This window comes from Drosophila virilis, chromosome 3, assembly GCF_030788295.1.
Source record: "Drosophila virilis strain 15010-1051.87 chromosome 3, Dvir_AGI_RSII-ME, whole genome shotgun sequence".
In the NCBI taxonomy this organism is placed as follows: Eukaryota; Metazoa; Arthropoda; class Insecta; order Diptera; family Drosophilidae; genus Drosophila; species Drosophila virilis.
Window position 1 is genome coordinate 5,407,223 of NC_091545.1, and position 20,374 is coordinate 5,427,596.

The 20,374-nt window shown below is 42.6% G+C and overlaps 3 protein-coding genes across 4 annotated transcripts; all 3 read right to left on the reverse strand.

The window, feature by feature from the left end:
- Positions 1-655: 655 nt before the first annotated feature.
- On the reverse strand, positions 656-5,614 carry LOC6622868 (protein zer-1 homolog). 2 transcript variants are annotated; one of them, XM_015175440.3, is made up of 9 exons: positions 5,315-5,614; positions 3,895-4,309; positions 3,026-3,825; positions 2,836-2,960; positions 2,386-2,557; positions 2,154-2,315; positions 1,917-2,078; positions 1,398-1,850; positions 656-1,333 (listed from the first exon to the last, which is right to left on the reverse strand). In XM_015175440.3, the coding sequence occupies exons 2-9, from the start codon at positions 4,193-4,195 to the stop codon at positions 1,172-1,174; spliced, it is 2,337 nt and encodes a 778-aa protein (XP_015030926.1). In that variant the 5' UTR covers positions 4,196-4,309; positions 5,315-5,614; the 3' UTR covers positions 656-1,171. The 2 variants fall into 2 exon arrangements, with proteins under 2 accessions (XP_015030926.1, XP_015030925.2); XM_015175439.3 differs by lacking the exon at positions 5,315-5,614 and having other exon boundaries at positions 1,398-1,643; positions 1,701-1,850; positions 3,895-4,385.
- A 175-nt stretch (positions 5,615-5,789) lies between these two features.
- On the reverse strand, positions 5,790-12,261 carry hfp (Poly(U)-binding-splicing factor hfp). Its single transcript, XM_002046456.4, has 5 exons — positions 12,104-12,261; positions 11,596-11,689; positions 8,087-8,381; positions 7,338-7,841; positions 5,790-7,278 (listed from the first exon to the last, which is right to left on the reverse strand). The coding sequence occupies exons 1-5, from the start codon at positions 12,104-12,106 to the stop codon at positions 6,276-6,278; spliced, it is 1,899 nt and encodes a 632-aa protein (XP_002046492.2). The 5' UTR covers positions 12,107-12,261; the 3' UTR covers positions 5,790-6,275.
- A 444-nt stretch (positions 12,262-12,705) lies between these two features.
- Positions 12,706-19,864, reverse strand: cue (Protein cueball). Its single transcript, XM_002046457.4, has 4 exons — positions 19,543-19,864; positions 14,169-15,525; positions 13,750-14,086; positions 12,706-13,688 (listed from the first exon to the last, which is right to left on the reverse strand). The coding sequence occupies exons 1-4, from the start codon at positions 19,637-19,639 to the stop codon at positions 13,569-13,571; spliced, it is 1,911 nt and encodes a 636-aa protein (XP_002046493.1). The 5' UTR covers positions 19,640-19,864; the 3' UTR covers positions 12,706-13,568.
- Positions 19,865-20,374: the final 510 nt, after the last annotated feature.

Consider the following 20,374-nt stretch of genomic DNA (forward strand, 5'->3'; position numbering starts at 1 on the left):
GCATCTCAATAACTTTTTAACACAGGATTTAGCAACTTCTTTGCCGCGACAGTTGGCAACACTGGCACCATGACGGCAATTGACACTCGCCAACTGCTGCAATTTGTCTGCACACATGCACAGGTTCAATAACACATGCATACGCATACGTTGGTGTGTGTGTGTGTGTGTGTGAGCAGCTGTCCGCAAGTCTATGAGAGAAATTTGAAGCACAGATGTTAGCTCATAATTTTAGAACTTAAAAATAAATGAAGTAAATAAAATATATGGTATTTAGTATAAGGTCTGGCTGTAGGCCAAAACGAAACACACTTATCTATGCATACATATATACATTTAATTAGCCTAGACTTTAAGCATATTATGAAGAAATTGCTTGAACACGACGCAATAAACAGGAAAAGAAAAACAAAATTATTATCGTTGAAAGGAACTAATCGAAACATTTGCATTGAACACAAAGCGGACAAGTTAATGGGTTTTCACTTTAAGGTACAGCTTAAACTAAGTATTTAAACGCTAATAAATATGAATATCAAATAATAAAAAAACAAATCGAGCAGACATATCAACAGCTAAATACCCCTATATATAAATATATATATATATAGATATATCTTTAAGGAGGCATACATACACGAAAGACTTCAATTGCATAGGATTATTTAATTAGGGTTCTATTTAATATGCAGCTACTTCGTTTGCCTTTTCATTTCTCTTCTTCTATTTTTGTTTTTTTTTTTCGTTAACAATATTTACAGTTTCCGACAGGGCCTTAATCTCGTCTTAAAAAAAATCGCTCGTTTGCTTACAACATGATATATAGTTATATACCGTAATAGATGTATATATATATATATATATATATGTATATATATATAATCTAGTAATTATTATAATAGATATTTAGTGTTCTTTTCTTTTAGCCAAACACGCGCGTTTTTATGTTTCTCCCATTTTGCTTTTTCCTAATTTCTCGCATTTAAAATTTGTTTTTGTTTGCTTTCTGTTTTTTTTTTTTCTTGTTTTTTGCTTTTTTTTGTTGAAGTAAACATAAAAATCGAGGAAGAATCTGAACGATAACACTTGCTGCTGCCTTAAACACAAACTTTACAACAAACTCGTATAGTAAATCCTAGACTCTGGCATACATTGAGGGCTAGCATCTGGCCTAACCCTCCACCATCCGCTCCATGCCCAAATCGCACTGTTCGATAACCAGACGAGCGATGCGCTTTATCTCACAGTAGGGACTCTCGTGCTCGATCAGCTCGGTCAATATCTGTATGCCGTTCTCCTGCTCCACCAGCTGGCAATATTTATCCGGATAGACCTAAAGAGTATAAGAGACGCGATGAGTCACTATAGAAGGACACTTAACATTCAATTAGACTCACCTGGGTGAGATTGGCCAGCGCCCAGACGGCCCAGTGCTGGCATTCGGGCGTCTCATAGCAGCGCACCAGACTCAGTATGGGCTCAAAGCTGCGATAATTGATGTTGCGTTCACTCTTGATGTTCCAGCGCTGTATGGCGGCCACCATGCGTTCGAGGACGTGTTGTCGTGTTGGCGTTTTGATGGTCCACGCATCGGCGCCATCGGATGCAATGTGCGCCAGCACTCCAGCCGCATTGTAGCTGACCTGGAAGCGCAGTTGGTTAGCATTGTCATTGGCTAGTCTTCCACCATGATGACCCACCTCGATGCCATCGCTCAATGAATCAAGCAGGCGCGCAAACACCTCTATAAACTCCTGTGTCATCAGTTTGGGACGCAGCCATTTAACCTCGGCCACATTGCCCAGCAGTCCCATCATGTTTCTCAATAGCTCGTCACGATCGGGAAATGTCTGCGTCGGTTAATATTATGCATTTTAAATTTCGTTTAAATTGACATAATGTTGTTGTTGGCTCACATTTAAACACTTAAGGAAATACTCCATTCCGCGTCCATCCAGAAATTTCTTACAATTAATAGCAGTCTCATCGGTTACATTCCACATGGTTGACCACGCCACCTCCATGACATCATCGAACACCGAACGCGTCAGACGATCCTTGATCAGTGTCAGCATTGTCTGCATATATATAAAATGAATACTCGATTAAATATGGTTTGCATATGGAACATCATCTGGTTGGTATACGCTTACGCTGACCACGCCCAACTCGCCGAGAAAGAGCTTCTGTCTGCCATCCACCTGGCAGGCGAGCGTGTTGAGCAGATAGATGGCAATGCGCTGAACGAAGCCCTCCTGCTCCGTTTTGGACACACCATGCAGGAGTATTTTAATTAGGCGTTCGTATTCGAACAGCTGTAGCAATCAAATAAAAAATTAATTACTTTCGGGTTGTTCAATCTTGAAGATTCAGTTGTAGTCCTACCACATCGACAGGCATATGGAATTGGGTCAGCGTCAGATAGCCATTCCTCAGCATTGTGTCGTCCGTTAGATGCATCTCCATGCCATTGAGCAGCGTCCGAATGATGTGGTTGCGCAACAAAGTGCCAAACTTGGAACGATCACGACCCTTAACTATGTAGAACAGTGTAGCGCTGCCGGCAAAAGGAATTTCGATTTCATTCGCAAAACAAGAACAACTATATTCGACTCGTCCGAATATTGAATATGCTTGTAGAATATGATTTTGTATATATGTGGGAAGAGTAGTTAGACTTTTCATACATGAACTCAATCCTTGACTGATTCCTATTAAAGCTTTATGATATAGTACAGACAGACGGACAGCCGAACGTGGCATATGGACTTGGCAAAATCATATTAAAATAGCCTCGACACGGGGAAGGCAAGAAGCCATAAAGAGGTCACACACCTGCCCGATATTTGCATATGCTTGAACTTCAAATGCCTGTCCATGGCGCAGAGCACAACATCCAGCGCTGTGTGTATATCCTTGCAGTTCTCAAAGCGAAACAGATGATACAAATCATTGAGAACCTGCAAAGCAAATAAATATCAATTAAAAAGCTGCCTCCGGCTGTCAACTATTTGGATGTGCTCACCCTTGTCAGAAGGACGGGCCTGTCGTGGTAATAGCGCGCCGCTGTCAGTATCTGCTGCTCGTTGGCATCGCCGGCCACCTCCAGGGCGGGTATGTCATGCCGTTTGCACGCCCAGTGCGCCGTATGATACAAGCCGAGAAACTGCAGTGGTCGCTGTGTACGCGACGCTAGCCCTGGTATATCGGTGGGTCCAAAATGTTGCTCTGTCTTGGTATTGGCATTGGTGGATTCCTTGGTGGCGACGCCGTTGCCGGCCAAATTCGTGCCGGAGATATCCAAATGTGTCAGATGGCGCAGGTTGTCCATGAGCATGACCAGCGTCTGATCGGGCAGATCATAGGTGCCATGCCCGTTGCCCGAACTCGATATTGAAATGTCCAGAGTGCAGAGGCGCCGCAGACAGCAGATCGCATGCAGCTGGTTCGCAATGGGCCACACATTGAACAGTATGAGCGTGTGCAGGTTGGGCAGCATGCCAAGCGCCTCCAGACTGAAGTTTGCCAGCACGCACGATGTGAGATCCAAATGGCTCAAATCCTGCAAATGGGCAAACTGCAGACGATGATGCATGACAACGCCATTTAGCACCAAACGGCGCAGATGCGGGCAGGTCAATTGAAAGTCCACCGGCTCCTTTTCATGGGGCTCCGCATTCTGCAACAGATGCGAACTGATGCCCAGTTCCAATGAGCGCAGGCTATCGCCATAATGGGCCAGCAGGTGATGTGATTGCACCGTAATCCTATCGCAATACCACATGGACAAAGCAAACAATTTGTGACGCATCAGCGTCTGCAGACCTGCAGGACAATAAAAGCAGAAAGTGAATACAAATTCTAGCCAAATCGAGCCTATGCCATAAGACCCACCTATGCTGCTCAGTGTGCTGTAGCGCAGATTGACAATCTTGAGCGAGGTGCGACGCGTATCGCTGAACAGATTTATGACCCTATCGTCAAGTGGTCTGTGGAAGCGCTGATAGTTCTCGAGGAACGCGTCGCATATCTCATTTGTCAGCACAATGCCCGCGTTCAGGGAACGCTGACCGCTTTCCGTACAGCCACTGAATATGTCCAGATTGTTGCATAGCTTCTGATAAGCGATCTCCTTTAATGTAAGCGGCTCCTCGTCCAGTGAGCCATCCTCCATAAGCCGCACCTTGCAGCTCATCTTGTGCCAATGTGTCTTGTACTGATGTCTTCTCCTGTTCTGTGACTCAATGATGCTACCAACGTTCCCTGACTCAATTGTGTTGCGTTTGCTGCGGCGAAGGGGGGGTAGAAACTGGAATGGTATTAGATGATGATGATGAGTCAGCTTCAGATATACTTGGGGGACAAAAACTAGAATTTTCGAATTGATCAAATCAAACATTAACTACACCGCCAACATGATGGCATACCTGTAAGCTCAGGCAAAAAAATGGCAGCCAGTGAAACGTTTACGAATTCGACACAAAAGGGATACGTTAAAAGTCTTATTTGACTGAGAATACATATGTAGATTATTAACACACACTTGAAATGTATCTCTTTTATAATGTTATTACTTTATTTCCTTCTCAATAAGATTCTTATTGCCAGTGTTCAGAAATGTTAAAGATGTTGACAAGCAACCTTTTGCCCAGGATCTAACAGCAGGCAGCCAAGGATTGGCTGGCCAGAACGCAAAATCAATCTTTGCAGAGCTTATCAGGTTATAAATAAAGAGCTCAGAATAAACTGAAAACTGCTGAAGTCATGCTACATGTGATTGTAAGGTGTTCTATTGTTTTTTAACGGGGTGCTGCCAAAGACATATTACGTAATATGTTGAAATAATGCAACAGTATGTGTGTGTTGGAAAGCGACTGAGTGTGAGGGCCACAGGACGCGCATCGAAAGTCAACAACAACGATCGAGCTGGCAACGCCAAACTGAAGCGAATGAACGGAAACAAATGTTGGAAAATGCATACAAACATACCAATCAGTAGGCAGATATGTGCGTATTTATGTAAATATACAAACTATAGCATTAAAATTGGGCCTGTATTGGTGCGTAGTTATTGCGGGGAAGCTGGGTGTGCGTGTGCGTCGTGTGCGACAGCCAGTCTGCGCTTATCAAGGCAAGGCCAGCGAGAAATTCGTGGCCAACATCATCAACAGACCCATTTAGAGCCCATCAGCTGTGCCTGCCGTAGACATAGCTAGCAGCAGGTGCACCACGCACGCACAAACACACACACAAATTGTTTAGCACAAATTAACATAGAAACAAAGGACCAACGAGATTTTCGTTTTATGTGTACCTTTTTTTTTTTTGCTCTCAACAGCTACGCGAGTCGCGACCAGTCGTCGATGATTGTTGCTGCTGGTGCTGCTGCTGCTACTGCTGCGATGTCTTTGTCAAAAAAAGCTTTAACTGGCTGCGAATGCGATTGATTGAAGGCGCCGCACGGTTTGGAACGCGTTAACATTCCAGTTGCGCGACACAAACACGCAAAAATTGTTGGCGTTCTTTTTTATTCGGCCGAATATCACTTGATTATTCACTTTTTGGCATCATATTTTCTATTTTTCTTTCATGCAATGCTTCTTCTTCTTTCACTGAACGCAAATTGATTGCTGTTAACGCAAACAACAGATCTCTGTTAAATAACAGTAACAGCAAATCGGCACTGCCAACTGGCTGCCAACGCTAACAGCGTATCGGCTTATTGATTTCGATTTGTTGATACCGAAGAACAAAAAAAATATCGACTTAAAACATATAGGTGCACAATCTTTGCTTTATGGGAAACTAGACTTTTATTGTAAGTTTTAAGCGCTCAAAATTATTAAAATGTACACTCTTGTAGGTTTTGTGTGTATGCGACAGAAAAATGAACTGTTGGACGTGCATGTTGGGGAAAACACTTGCACTTGGCTTAATTTGTACAGAAACTGGCGACAATTGCTTGGGATCGGGATCGGGATCGGATCGTTAATACATCAATCACTATCAACATTTCAACTGCCCACATTATAGTTATTATTTAATTATAATAGATACTGTGCTCATCAATCATTGACTTTGTCCAAAAATTTACAATCTCCTTCGACCACAATTCGTGGCTTGTGACTTGCGCGCCAAGTAATAAATAATAATTGTTCGTTTAATTTCTAAGTAAAAAAAGGCTGTTTGCTGCCAGACATAGGTCCGTATCCGTATCCGTATCCGTAAGCCTAAAGATACATTCGCATCCGTCTCTGCTCTCCGCTCTCGGCTCTCTAACCCGATAGATCGCCCTGATCGAAGAGCGCCTGATCGTAGAGCTCGGCGACGACTCGTCGTCCGCCAAAGAAACGTCCGTGGAGCGCATCCTTGCCGCGCACCGCCTCGACGCCCGCTGAGAATTCAACAAAGATCTTGACAATAATCTCGGCCTCGTCGTCGTCCTCGTTTTCGGTTTGCTTTTCGTTGAATATGATGACACGACTGACTGTGCCAAATTTGCTGCATTCCTCTTGAATCTCCTCCTGCAGCGTCTCGTCCACATCATCGGGTCCGACCATATTCCGCAAGATAATGACGCGTGAGTCCTGTGGTCGCATCAGCCTTTGCATAACCAGCTGGCGTGCACTCTGGCCCTTGATGGACATGTTCTCCTGTTGCTGCAGCGTCTGCACATCGCCCTCGTCCATCAGTTTCTTTTGCAGCTCCTCCTGCTGCTTCTCCTGCGCCTTCTTAATGTTCTCCGACAGATTTGCCGCCGTTGCCGCAGCATTATTGGCAGCCGCAGACAAGACGACCGGCGCTCCATTGCTGGCCTCCACCACGCCGAGTGGCACTGCTGCTGCGGCGGGTACCGCGGCTGCCAAAGCCACGGCAGGCGGCGTTGCTAGGAGCGCGGGTGGCGGTAGTGTGGGTGCCACACTCTGCAGCGTAGGCAAACCGACCGGCACGCCCAACAAACTGGGTCCGCCAAGACCGGGCGCCTGGTATATGCCAGGCGGCAGCAGTGCAGCAGCGGGTGCTGTTGGCACCGCCAGAGCAGGATGCAAGGCAGCCGCCGAGGTGGCCGCACTCACCACGGGCATGGCGTTCACTTTGGCGGCAATGCCCAGACCGGGCGTATTTTGAGACAAACCGAGCACCGCATTGCTGGCCACCGCATCCAGGGCTTGTATCTTAGCTGTGGCAGCGGCAGCAGCAACTGCTGCAGCCGTTGGCATTGTCGAATTTGTAGCAGGACACGACAGCACATTTGGCGGCGTAATCGAACGTCCAACACTGCAGGATAAGGTGAGAAGATAAGCAAATTGTCTTAGAATAGAATGATTTTTACGCACCGCAGCAACTGGCCGCCCAAATCGAAGAGATTCATGCTGGCAATGGCCTCGTCCATGGCCTGTTTGTTGGCATACTCAATGAAACCGTAGCCCTTGTGCGTGTGCACAGATGTGCCCTGCGCTAGCTTGCAGTAGAGAATGGGACCGAAGGCCTCGAAGACGCTCTTGATGTCATCCTCCGACAGATCCGGATGTATGGAGGCCACATAGATGCGATTGAAGCTCTTGGCCTCCTCCTGCACCTCGTCGATGACCTGTTGTGCCTGCGGCATGTTGCTTGGCCTGCCCACCTTAATGTTGCGGCCGCCCATCAATGCGCCATTCATTTGCTCCAGCGCCAACTGGGCGCCCTCCGGTATTTCATACTCAACAAATGCGAAACCCTTATGCTTCTGTGTGATGGGATCCCAGGACATATTAATCGATTTGATGGGTCCGAATGGTGTGAAAGCAGCGCGTATGGTGTCCTCCTTGAGCTCAAACGAGATGCTGCCCACATAAACCCTGGCAAAAGCAAAAGCGAGGAATGAGTTTGGGCACAAATAAACTAAGAATTAATATTTAAGATACACAAATACTCAGATCTTATCAGCTAAGCTGCACAGGAAACCAGATGGACCCAAAAACCGACTTCAATAACGCGAAGCAGCGGTCGGGCCACGAGGTTATTCACTTGATATTTTCCATGTTTTGCATCATATTGAAAAAGTCTGGGTATCTTATGCAAATCAAATCGTTTCTTTCATTACCTGCACATGAGCGCCAGGGCCTGTTGCCGCTGCACCTGGGTGCGTTGGGTGGCCAGTTGCTGTTGCTGATGGGCAAGCGTTTGCTTCATTAAGACCATCTTGATGCTCTGCTCCATGGCATACTTTTTGGCCTTGCTGACAAGATCATGCTGTTCCGAGGTCAGCTTGGGCAGTGCACCGCCAAGCAGTCCCAGCAATGCGGATCGGGTGCCAGGTCCGAATTTCACATCGCCCGTCTGTTTCAGATCATACAGTGGCTGCGAAAGGTAGGGAATTTTCGTGTCCGCTGACTTGCCTAGAATTGGGAGAACAGATTAGTGTATCTCATATGATATGATGACAATGGGCTCATCATCGAACCGATCAGCGCTAGGCGAATCGTTTAAGCAATTTGGTTTGAATACGACTTTTTTTTTTCTTTGATTCGTTTTGATTTTATGAGGTCTGTGTCGACTCGCAACAGCAGCTCGAGACCACAGTTGGCCCAAATGCTGTGACCGCAACCAAGCGAGGGGAGGGGGGAGGACACAGCAAACGGGCCAAGACAATGGTGCGGGAGTTGCTATTTGAAGCGACACAAACAAAAAACCGATGCCTGCAAGAAAGATAAAAGACAAAAAGGAAAAAATAGAAAAAAAATCATTAATCATAATCAACAGTTTTGCTGGCCGGCGAACGAACTACATACATATATTGTAGTAGTTTATACATATATGTAACTCTGTGTGTATGTGTGTGTGTGTGTGTGTTCTGGAGAAGATCTGGAACTGCTTGAGCGCGGGCCAATTGCCAACCGGCAGATGATTCAGTCACAGAGATTCGAGAGGCTACAACACAATATGACAATTAAAAGCTGTCGATGCGTTTTACTCGTTAAGTTTAAATGCAGTATTTTTTTTTAAACTGTTATCGTTTATCGGTATTTTTTGCGTACTAACAAAATTTAGTATTTCGTGTCTTGCATCGGTTTGAGTTTTTGAATTAAATAAACGTTTTGAATTTATGTAAATGGATATAGAATATTGCCTGACGGACTGCAAGGCATTTGATTTGTCATACGTAAAGGCTGGAAAATGCAAGAATAAAAAGAAAGCACCCGTAAAAATAAAACATAAATTAGCCTAAGATTTTTAAGTATACGTAGGCTGTGCTAATTAAAGTACGACTGTGTGTGTGTGTGTGTGGTGTGTGTGTGTGCGTAGATTAGAGATAAATGCAATTATAGCGAGTATATATCAATCGAAATATCATTTAAAGCTCTTCCAACGGACATCCAGCCGGCAAATCGTCGCCGCACAAATCGAAACCAAAGAAGAAAATACCCAAGAACTGTGCACACTGTAAACAAAAAATAAGGTTCAACACCCCAGGGCTTACAAAACGAACTGAAGTCAAAATTCAATAGTTATCAACGTTGTGGACAGTGTTGGAAAGCTGGCATAACGGTGTGCACAATTCCTGTAAATGTATTATAAAAATAGAAATTATAAGCGACCTTATATATACATGTGCGTTTCGATACGGTTTCCATGAGTTGGGGGCGTGGTATATTGACTTGAAGGGTCACACATTACATTGCTCAGTGATAAAAAAGAGAAAAATAAAAAGAAAACAAGACGCTGAAACGATAATAAGAGCAACAATATGTTTTTAAGTTGGTTAAGTTTTTCCGCCGTACCTTAATCATGTTGTGTATGTATGTGTGTGTGTGTGTGTGTGTGTGTGTGTGCGTGTTGGTGTGTATGTATTGTGTATGTGTGTGATTTTGTCATATATATGTGTATGTGTATATTTTACTTTAAATATTTCACGTTGGGTTTTTGATCTCGCGGCTAACTAATAAACCTTCTATATACATATTTGAAATCATTTGGAGAACACATATAAATATGCATAAATTTATATTTTAATAGTAGCACTCTTTTGGCTTATCGGACAATTTGTTGATTTGTTATAAATAAAGCGCAATAGTTATGTGTTTAAAAATTAATTCACTCCCTTTTAAAAACTGATGTCTTTCAATTTGGAAAATATAGTCTTCATTTGGCACATTTGCAATTTCAAAAAATTAACGTTACTTTTAGCTAACATCATTTTTTGCTCAACACTGGCACTCACGAAATTTTAAATGGTCGTGACACGAAAAGACACGCGCCCGCCCAACTTCAATGTTGATATTAAATTATAATCAAAATATATATATAAAAAAAAAAGAAAAACGAAAAAACGACTAATTCTGGCTGTGGGGCGGATCAGTCCAACGCGTTGTCGCAGCACATATGAAGACGGGAGACGGAGACGGAGGCGACGACGACGACGACGAAGACGAAGCAGCTCGGGTGCGGGAACCGCGACGTGTACGTTGAAATCGGCAAAAAATGTTGTTAAAAGCAAGTAAATGCAACTCGTTCCCTTATCGGGGGCTGATGTATCTTGGTAGTAGCAGTTGTTATTGGCAATACTCTATTTTGGGGGGCGGCATCTCATGATCGATGTCAATTCTTGATAGGCGACAAAAGAACCAAGTCGTTTGGGCGGAACAAACTTAAGAAAAAAACGCTTACAAAATAAATGGAAAAAAAAAAGAAGAGATATATAGAAGAAATAGAGAGAGAATATATATAGAGAGAGAGAGAGAGAGAGAATAAAGAGAATAGTTATATGCTTTTTTGATTAGTTTTGTTTCGTTGCGTTTCGCAGTGTTGATGCGGCGAGGATTCACTGTACTCATTCATATACACTCTGCGGGCTGGACCCTAGTTAAATGAAAAAATTCATTTTTGCAACTTGTTGTCGAGCCAACGCTTCGATCTTATGTTAACGCATTAATTATATTAATATATATTATGTGACTGGTGTATTTTTTTTTTTTTTTTTTTTTTGTTTTGATTTTTGTGCTTCGCACTCTCTCACAATGACGACACATATCGATACTTTGTATGGACAGTTGAGTCGGATTCGAGTAGGAATCGATTCGCAATTAGTTTTGGGGATCGCGTGTGGTTTGGACTGACTTGACCTGTCTTGTTATTGTTACGTTTCGTTTCGTATTCGTTTTCGATTTGGTTTTCGTTATTTGTTTGACTCTCACCTCACCTCACTTGAGATCATCGTGCGTTTATGAAGTCTGCAATTACTTAAGCAGAACAAAAAGAAAAACCGATTATTTAATAGCGTCTGTGCTGGCCCTTAAAATGCAACGAAGTAGTAGAAAAGAGAGAGAGAGAGAGAGAGAGATGTGTATGCAAATGTTTATGTTTTCAGAGAAAATATAAAATTTCAACTTAAAAAAAATATGATATATATATATATATATATATTTTCCTTTTGTTAGGTTTGTTGTGGCCTGGCGTTTCATTAACCTACATTGTATATATATTTATTTCTCTTTTTGTTTTATGTGAACTTACGCATATAAATATATATATACTCTATGGAGATACATACTTATGCATATAAACAAGTTGACCCCTTCTCCCACCCCGCCCGTAACAAGACGAAACACTTACCCGAGTCCGAGCGTGAACGCTTTGTGACTGGCATCTCGCCGATATCGCGCTGGTCATCCGAACGCGGCGATCTGGAGGCTCTGTCGTTGCTGCCCTGCAAATGCAAAAAAAAAAACCCCAAAGCGAAGGTCACTGGATTAGTAAACGTATGGCAAGGTACGCGACGGCACAGGCGAGGCACGATACATGTATATACATATACATATACATATATATATGTGTATGTATGTAGATACACACGGGCGCGAGCTGTCGACTTTTAGAAGAATGCCTGTGCTTGGGCAGTATATTTTCAACTTTCAACAAGCGTAGCCAACTACGATTTGACTTTATATAAAACGCACATTCACAAATGAGTTCAACGAAATGTAAAAACGCACAATGCAAAAAAAAAAATTATTGCAGGGCACGCGCTTCGACAGCGGCTGCGGCAGCCACGCCAAGCGCAAAGTCGAAAAACAAAGCTGAATAAACGACGGCAAAGTTGGTGTTACTGTTATAAACATACCATCCTATCTCGTTGCACAAATATAACTTGATTTATGTGTATTTGGCTGGGTATATATGTGATTTAAATACAAGTTTTATATTTTGCGAAAATTTGATGTGACGTCAAGAAAAATGGATTCGACGAAAAGTACTTGCGTTGTATCGATAGTGCTGTCGCAGCCAAGTATCGATGCTTGTTTTAAGTGTTGGGCAATGGTGGTGCATCGATATTGCGTTGGCTTTATTTATCGATATTTGTTACGTAGATCTTACTCATCGATATTAGAAATTTGATTCATTTTAAAATGCGTTAAAAAGTAGTTGGTTCGTCGGTTAAAGAATTATCATTCGAGTTGACAAAACGCAAAACAAAACAAGAATAATAATTAAACAATGCCATTGTGAGTGTACGCGACAAATAGCTTATTTAAAATATGAACATAAAATATTTAATATATATACATATATAAAGTATAGTGTCATGATGCTTACTCTTTGTGACTAACTCCTGTTGTCAAATACAAATGCATACGGTCAGACGATGTGCAGAAAGCTGTCTATGTGTGTGTTGGTTAAACAAAAGCAAAAGTGCAATACAAATAGCACACTTAACAAGTACTCTTGATTATTAAAACAAACATACTTTTGTTTATTGTTCAACCAGTGTCTTATTAATTACAATTAAAATCTAATTTACGCATATTTACAACTCGCATTCGCAGAGGCTACGATCTATTGTAAGTATGTAATTATGTAAGTACACAAAGGCAATTTCGGTGTGAACAGATTTGATGTTGTAGACATGGCAGTTAAATTTGTCACGAAAGCAGACATTATGTTATGTTTACGTGTGTGTGTGTGCGCGTTTATGTTAATGGGATTATGTTAAAGGAACTATGTAAACAGATGCGTTCGCTGCCACTGTCTGAAAAGTTCTTGCAATTCATTTATATTATTTGCTTTCTTTATTATTATTATTATTTACAACAGTTTAACCGTTGTGAATCACATTTTTGCCTCATTGTGCAAATGGCAATTATTCATGAACTCAGCCGCATCTAACTATATACTATATATGCATGTATATATAAGTACGTGTACGATTTAAAGCTAATGTCAGTCAGAAGACTTTACTGCATTTCAATTAAAACCTTTTCAAATTTCTCAAAACAAAATTTCCTTCAACCGATCTCAAGCTAAAAACTTAAAAACTACATGAACGTTACACACGGTGAAATTCCTCAAAAATAATAAATTAATGAGACCAAAACTAAACGTAAATGATTGCTAAGTACACGTTTCCATCAATTAAGTAATATATGAATTCAGCTAGGTCTTTGTTTATGTGCGAGCTTTGGTAGAGCACCTGGCGACGACGTGGACCACGACGAGCCGGCTGTGGCGGGCGGCACCAGCTTTTCAAGCTCGAATGCCGCCTGATCGATCCGTGCACGACGTGAACGTTTATGCAACTGGACAGGCGCCTAGGTTAATAGATCATCTTCCATATTGTGTATCAGTATCTTTTTGTCCTCCTTGACGCAGGGCGACTTTCTATCGCGCGCCGCAAATTGTTGCTCCACCAGCTTTGGATCAAAACATGGCTATAAATTGTAAATAACTAATTAGTTAAAGATTTTAATAGGAATCGGATTTTATGCGCACCGTTTCGCAAATGTTCATGTTGCAGCAGTTCTCTATCGTAATCTCGCACTGCTCGGTGGCCAGCGGGCGGTTCGTGAGCGGCGTGTCGCTGGCGGAGTTCAGGCGGGCCTGCTTGCGCACCACGAATGTCTTCTTGATGCGCGGCCGCTTCGGCTTGTAGATGAGTCGCAGGCCGTGCACAATGACCGCCACCAGCGCCAGGCTGGACACAATGCCCACCACGAGCACAATGATCACAGAGCCCGACCGGAGGCTGCTGGGCCCGTCGGCGCACAGCGGAGCTGCCGCCTGGTATTCCGTCACAATTGTGCCGTTGCTTAGATGCAATTCCTCGCAGCTATTGGAGCCAAAAAGGGGGGAAAAAGGTGGGAGGGGCGGTTTAGTGTTGGAAGCTAGATAGCTAGGAGAATGGTACTCACATGTCCACACAGCTGGCGGGCACAAATGCATCCGGATGCTGCTTCAGGTGCTGACAGTAGCTGGCGCAATGCGCCGTCTCGTTGTGCTCGCAGCGTGTGCCCGTAAAGTTCTCACGGCAATCGCAGCTCAGCTCGCCGCTCTCCTTGTCCACGAGACAGTGGCCATCGTTGAGGCAGTGCCCGTTGCATTTATAGTACTCACAGCGTTCGCCATAGAAGTCCTCCTGGCAGTAGCATTTGGGATAGCCCATGTCGGAGATTTCACAGGTGCCGTGCACACAGAAATTATGGCATTCGGATATCTCGCAGCGTGCACCCTTGTAGCCCACCGGGCATATACAGAAGTTACCCCTGCTCATGTAGCTGGCGCCGTTCAGGCAATGCTCGCGCTCCAGTGCATCCATGCGCTCCTCCACGGCGCTGCGTTCGTGTGTTCTATTGTTGAGCTTGTTGTCCAGGCGCTGTTTGACCTTCCTCACGACGCTGGCGCAGTGCGCATCCTTTTGCAGATGCTGATAGAAACCCGTGCGCGCCACTATGCCGTACACATCGTCCTTCCAGCTGGCCAGCTTTGTGGGTTGCGGCTGCGTTTCGCTGGAATTCGTCGCCGGCTTGTTGTACGCCGGCTTGGGATAGCTCCAAACGGCTTTGTCCGCCTTGTCTGTCCAGTAGATTGTGTCCTCCGTGATGGCCAGCTGTATGGGGCTCTGGTGTTTGTCCTTGAGCACCAGCTGGCGATCGCTGCCGTCGAGACGTGCGCTCTCCAATGCAAAGAAGATGCCCACCTTGTCGTCAATCCAGAATATACGATCCGATAGCTGATCGATCACAATGCCGCGCGGCATATCGATATCCTGCTTGATGATTGTTTCGCGGCCCGTGCCGTTCAAGCCGATGCGTTCCACGGTCGCATGATTGATCTTGCAGTTTGTCCAGTACAGCTGACGGCGGCAGATATCCACGGCCACGCCGTCCGGCCGGCCTCCCTCGGCGCTCAGATCCACTAGCACCTTGGGCGGTTCCGTGTACAGCGTATCGATGCTGGCAAAGTAGATCTTGCTCTGGCGCATGTCCGCCCAGAAGAGATTGCGATTGAGCGGATCGTATGCCAGTCCGGATACCGAATCATTGCCCGTCCGCTGCACCGCCTGCTCCACGATGTGCGAGGCAACCGTTGCATCGCGTCGCAGCGAGAAAATGCTGCCGTTCTGATGCTGCTGATCGTTGAAATAGATCAGCTCCTCGGCCTCATCGAAGGCCAAGGCGGACAACTCCTCGAATTCGTGCGCGGCTGAGCCAATTGTGCGCCATCTGTTGTCCACAAACAGAATCTTGTCGCGCAGCGTAACGGCAAAGTCTGAAAAATGCAAGTGTTGCATTAGTCGGCATTCACGCTCAAGCGATTGTTGTTATCGATGACTATCGATTAGATAAGGCAGGCCATAAATTACTAATAAATGCTCGCTGTGAACGCGGGAGGGTAAAGGGGGTTGGGTATGTGCAGGAGCATAGCAAATTAAGTTCAATAAATCGCATTCAATTAAGTTAGCGCCACATGTCCCGTTGCTCTGCCACGCGCCCTCTTAAAGACTCCATATATCTCTCTCGCTCTCGCTCTCCCTCTCTCTCTCTCGCTCTCTCTGTCTGTGTTGATCATAAATATCGTATCGTACTTCAATCAAAGTTCGCTTTATTATTATAAATTTAGAATTTAGATTTGAGTTTCAATTAATTACGAGCCAATTTTATGCGCTGAGCCCATTCACAATGGTTGGTTAGTGTAAATGTATGTATATATATTTCTCGACAGGACGAAGAATTAAGTCGATTTGGTCAAACGCGTTGATCTCGAAGACTAAAAAAGTTAGCGACTTGAATTTTGATATAGTATCTCCTAAAGAGTTTATAATTCTGTATATATTCTCATATTATATAGTTTAGTAATATAGAGTAATGCATGCTTTTTTCAAGCATAGTTCGAATTATTTGATTTAAGATTTTGTCCTATTTGAGAGATCCATTGATGTTAGTCATGAATGCATTGACTGATGCACTGCATCTGTTGCACAACTTTCCCGTAGCAAATCGAATTATTAATGTTCAAACGAGTCTGGACTGATAAGATAACGTGTCTGAACCCAGATTGAAAAACCCCATGTGAAAATCCCCAATGCAAAAAAAAAAAGAAAAACAAAAATATGCACAGGGTCAAGACGCAATTAAATCGATGGCGGGTCAGGTATGCAGCAGCTTCCAACGTAAAACAGGTGATAATACAGTGAAACAAGAAACCCGCCCATCTTCACTATATATTATACGCGGTTAGTCAGATTCCAGAACTGTTAAAAACCCCCCCACAAAAAAAGAAGGCGTTAAAAAGCCGATTTTAAACGTTGACGAACCGGTTTTTTTTTTTTGTTTTTAAGGGGCGCTTTAATTTTTGGCCAACATGTCAGCTGTTAATTGGAGATTTTATTCAATTGATTATGATAAAGTACGCCCGGCAATAAAACAAATAAAGCACGGAAATGGCAGCTAAGCTACCTGGAAAAAACAGCTGACCCGGCAGCATTTCCGTAACGGATATACAAATGCGTGTCGATCCGAAGGCTAATGCAACAGGTGTCTGGCTGGCTTTCACTTTCACACACACACACACACACACACGATCCAGCTTAACGAATACTTGACTCGATTTGGCCATTTGACCATTTGGCCCTAGCCGCAGTCCGTAGTTTTTTTGTGGGTCACTGTCGCGTGCGACTTCACAACTTCATAAAAAAAAACAAATAACAATATTATTTATAAACCAAGTCGAGATACCCTTGTGCAGACATTAAACAGCTGCGTGGTACAACAAATCGACTCTTGCCCCTTTTGCCCGTCTTTTGCAAATGATATAGGGGCACGATATGGGTTTGAACTTAAGATATCTGGCAAAACAGCAAGATCTTAGTTCAGCCAAAATAATTAATATATAGCTCAACAGTTATCAAATAAGTTTCAATCGTAAAAATAGTCGAAAACCTAGCAAGCGTTACAATTCGCTTGACAAAATTAGAATACACGTTGGCCAGGGTATAGGGTATCTTTTCTATATGTGACTATTCATTAGTTTATGCCCATATATAGATAAAGATATATATGCATTCAGTCTGTCTAATTGTCTAATGTAAAAGGTATTGGCAAACCTTTCCAATGCTTTGGCTTTCAGTCTGTCTGGTCTGTTGAGGGTCTTGAGCATAGTTTAACCTTCGCACTAAGGGGCTTTGAGGTCAACGGCTTATCGATGCAGAAAATTTTGAATTCAAAATAAGTTAACATGTTTGCAAACGTTGGCTTAATAAATAAAGTTCAATCAAATAGTTTATCGATTCGTTTATAGTTCGATGAGTCACAAAACTGAACATTAATTTCGTGTTAGATAATAATTTATTAAATTATCGTCCGTAATTGGCCAAAGAAACGAACAAAAACTTGAACTTCAACAAATGTAAAAAAAATGTTAAATTGTTTTGTATTTTTCTTTTTTAAATATGCTTTTTGCGTCGCAAAATTTGTAAAATATCATCTAATGGTCATTGACATTGACCTAACGTTCCATAGATAATCCAAATGAACTCGGCTGGGTCATAAAAAATATCTCTAAGCAGAGATTTGATAGGCTCTCGATGCACTTTACTTCGGGACTCTGAATCTTTCAGGATTACAAATCTCTATGGAAATTAATACCGTTCTTAGTTTACAGTTTTTGTAATGAACAAGAGCGAAACATATATATATATATATATAAAGAAATCTGCATTCAGAGTCACTTTTCGAGATCCATTTCAAAGCGAATACATATTTAAGTGAGATACATTTAGCATACTACGTACTATGTAAATATAAACACATTTGAAAATTTATGGAGAACCCTTGGAATGCCCTGTAGCCAGGGGACGACAAAAGGGTATATTGAACTTGTTCAAATTCACAAGCAAACGCAAAGATTATAAGATCTTGAGAGTTCAAATTTGTCATGTAGTCTCTCTCTCTCTCTCTCTATCGATAACTACAAGAAATCGATAAATATCGGGTTTTAAGATTGTTTTAATCATAGTTAGGATCAATACGACGCATGAAGATGCAGCTAAAGGGTATCTAGCCGTCGATCTAGTCTAATCTTCAGAGCCCTCGCACGCAGGTGCATTGATCTGACAAAATGGGTTTAGCTTTAAAACCTGTTCAATATAAAATCAATATTTAGTAAAAAATAATAAACATCTAATGTAACTTTTCTGTATTTCAGGCGGCAACAAGTTGTTATATGACTGCAAATAATATCCACTTGAATGCGAGGCAACACGTGGATTTCTTGATTAGTTATCGTAACTGTAACTGGAATACACATGCACACAAATGTATGACAGTATATCACACACACACACGCACACATACACATGTATTTATGTGCACACGCACACATTTTCAGAATTCGCCTCGAATTGCCGTAGCTAAAATTCCAACAGACGCAACAACAACAAGACTTGAGTTCGACGCCGGAGTAAGCCGAGAGCTGAGCGTAAACAAAAGTCGCAAGCTTTTTTTTGCTGAAACGTAGCGAAGCTGGGTGTCACACGAGACCAAAATGTTGTTGAAAAAAAAAAAAACTGAAGAAAAACAATCAAATCAGCAAAAAGTGAAAGAAAACAAATTAACAAAAACCGGCAAATTTTTGCGGCATACGTGACAATTAAGCAACTCTCAATGGCGGCTATGAGATTGTTTTTTTTTTTTCTTTTTTCTATGTCTCTGCTGCAGAGAACTGCCGCAGCGCTCTCTCTCCGCTCAGCGGGGGTGAAAGTGCGCGTGCAACACTGTTTGGAATACAGTCGGCGCTAGGATATGCCGCAGCTACAACTGGTTTATGAAATTCCAGAAAAGATTGAACTTGAATTGATAAACATCATCTGCGATAAGACAAATGCGTAGCCAAAGCAAATTGATACGAAGAAAAACAAAATGGCATAATCAGCTGATGGTAAGCATAACGTAAACGCACACGCCACCACACGTATGCGAGACACGTTTAAAGGCAAACATGGCCAAAAATATATAGACACGGTCACATTCATAAAAAAACTAGAATCTCTTTTTATTTACGTAGCTGAAACACTTAAATGTCAGCCGATTATGCAATCAAGCATAAAGCAAACGCATTGTCTGCTGCCAAACCGATGGCAAATTGATTTCTGTGCAAGAGTGGGGCACACTGTTACGTTCAGGTGCACTGGCAGCGTTGCCACAGCCATGCAACACTTTCTAACCAATGCCGACGTAAAATTGTATAATAGCTGCTGTTTAAAAAATAAAAAGAAAAACACACACTTACCCCAGGCAATTGGCGATGCATCTGCTAATGGCGAGCATATATTCAAAACAATAAACAAGACAGCTACACCAAACTGTTGCGATGTACACAATTTCATTTTTTCTAATACTCTGGACAATTGCAAATGGACGCGCGTTTTCTATTGTACGGTTATTCCTTCTCCTGGCAAGTGCAATTTGAGCTGGAAGTCAGAGTAAATGTCGAGCGGGAAGCATGTGCTGCCTATTCTTACGTGAATATCCACTGAGGGGTTTTAAAAGAAACCGACCCAACGTTGCGCACAACCGAATAACTTATCAATTACTAAATCGGTTTTTACTGCCGCCACAAGGAACAGCCCGTGGGGTATCGGTGTGCAGTGCAAGCTGTGGTGTTTTTTAGTACTTTTGTGTTGTGCCAGCGTTGCCATATTGTGAACAGGAGGATTTTAGAAAAACCGATTTTAATTGTATTTTATTTCTCATTTAAACCTACGTAAAAACTTAATTTCCGTGTTAACAGTGATATACGCGTGAAAAGTGAAGTGAAGTAAAATGAATATATGTTATGTAATCAAATTTAAATTGAATAAAATAAATTATGCAAATAAAATAAATTTTGTATTTATGTTAAGCAGTAAAACAGCTGTAAGAGTGGGCATTGATCAATCTTTAAAAGAGATTATCTTAATTGGCGTAAGATACATTGAGGACAGGCTAAAAAACTGCGTAAGATAGTAAGTCTTGCGATTCATTGGAATATTATTTTTGGTGCTAGCTTGGTTAGCATATTTGACACAACCTTTAAGATAGAGCATCAGCACTTACTACTAGCCAACTTTTGTGCTTGCACT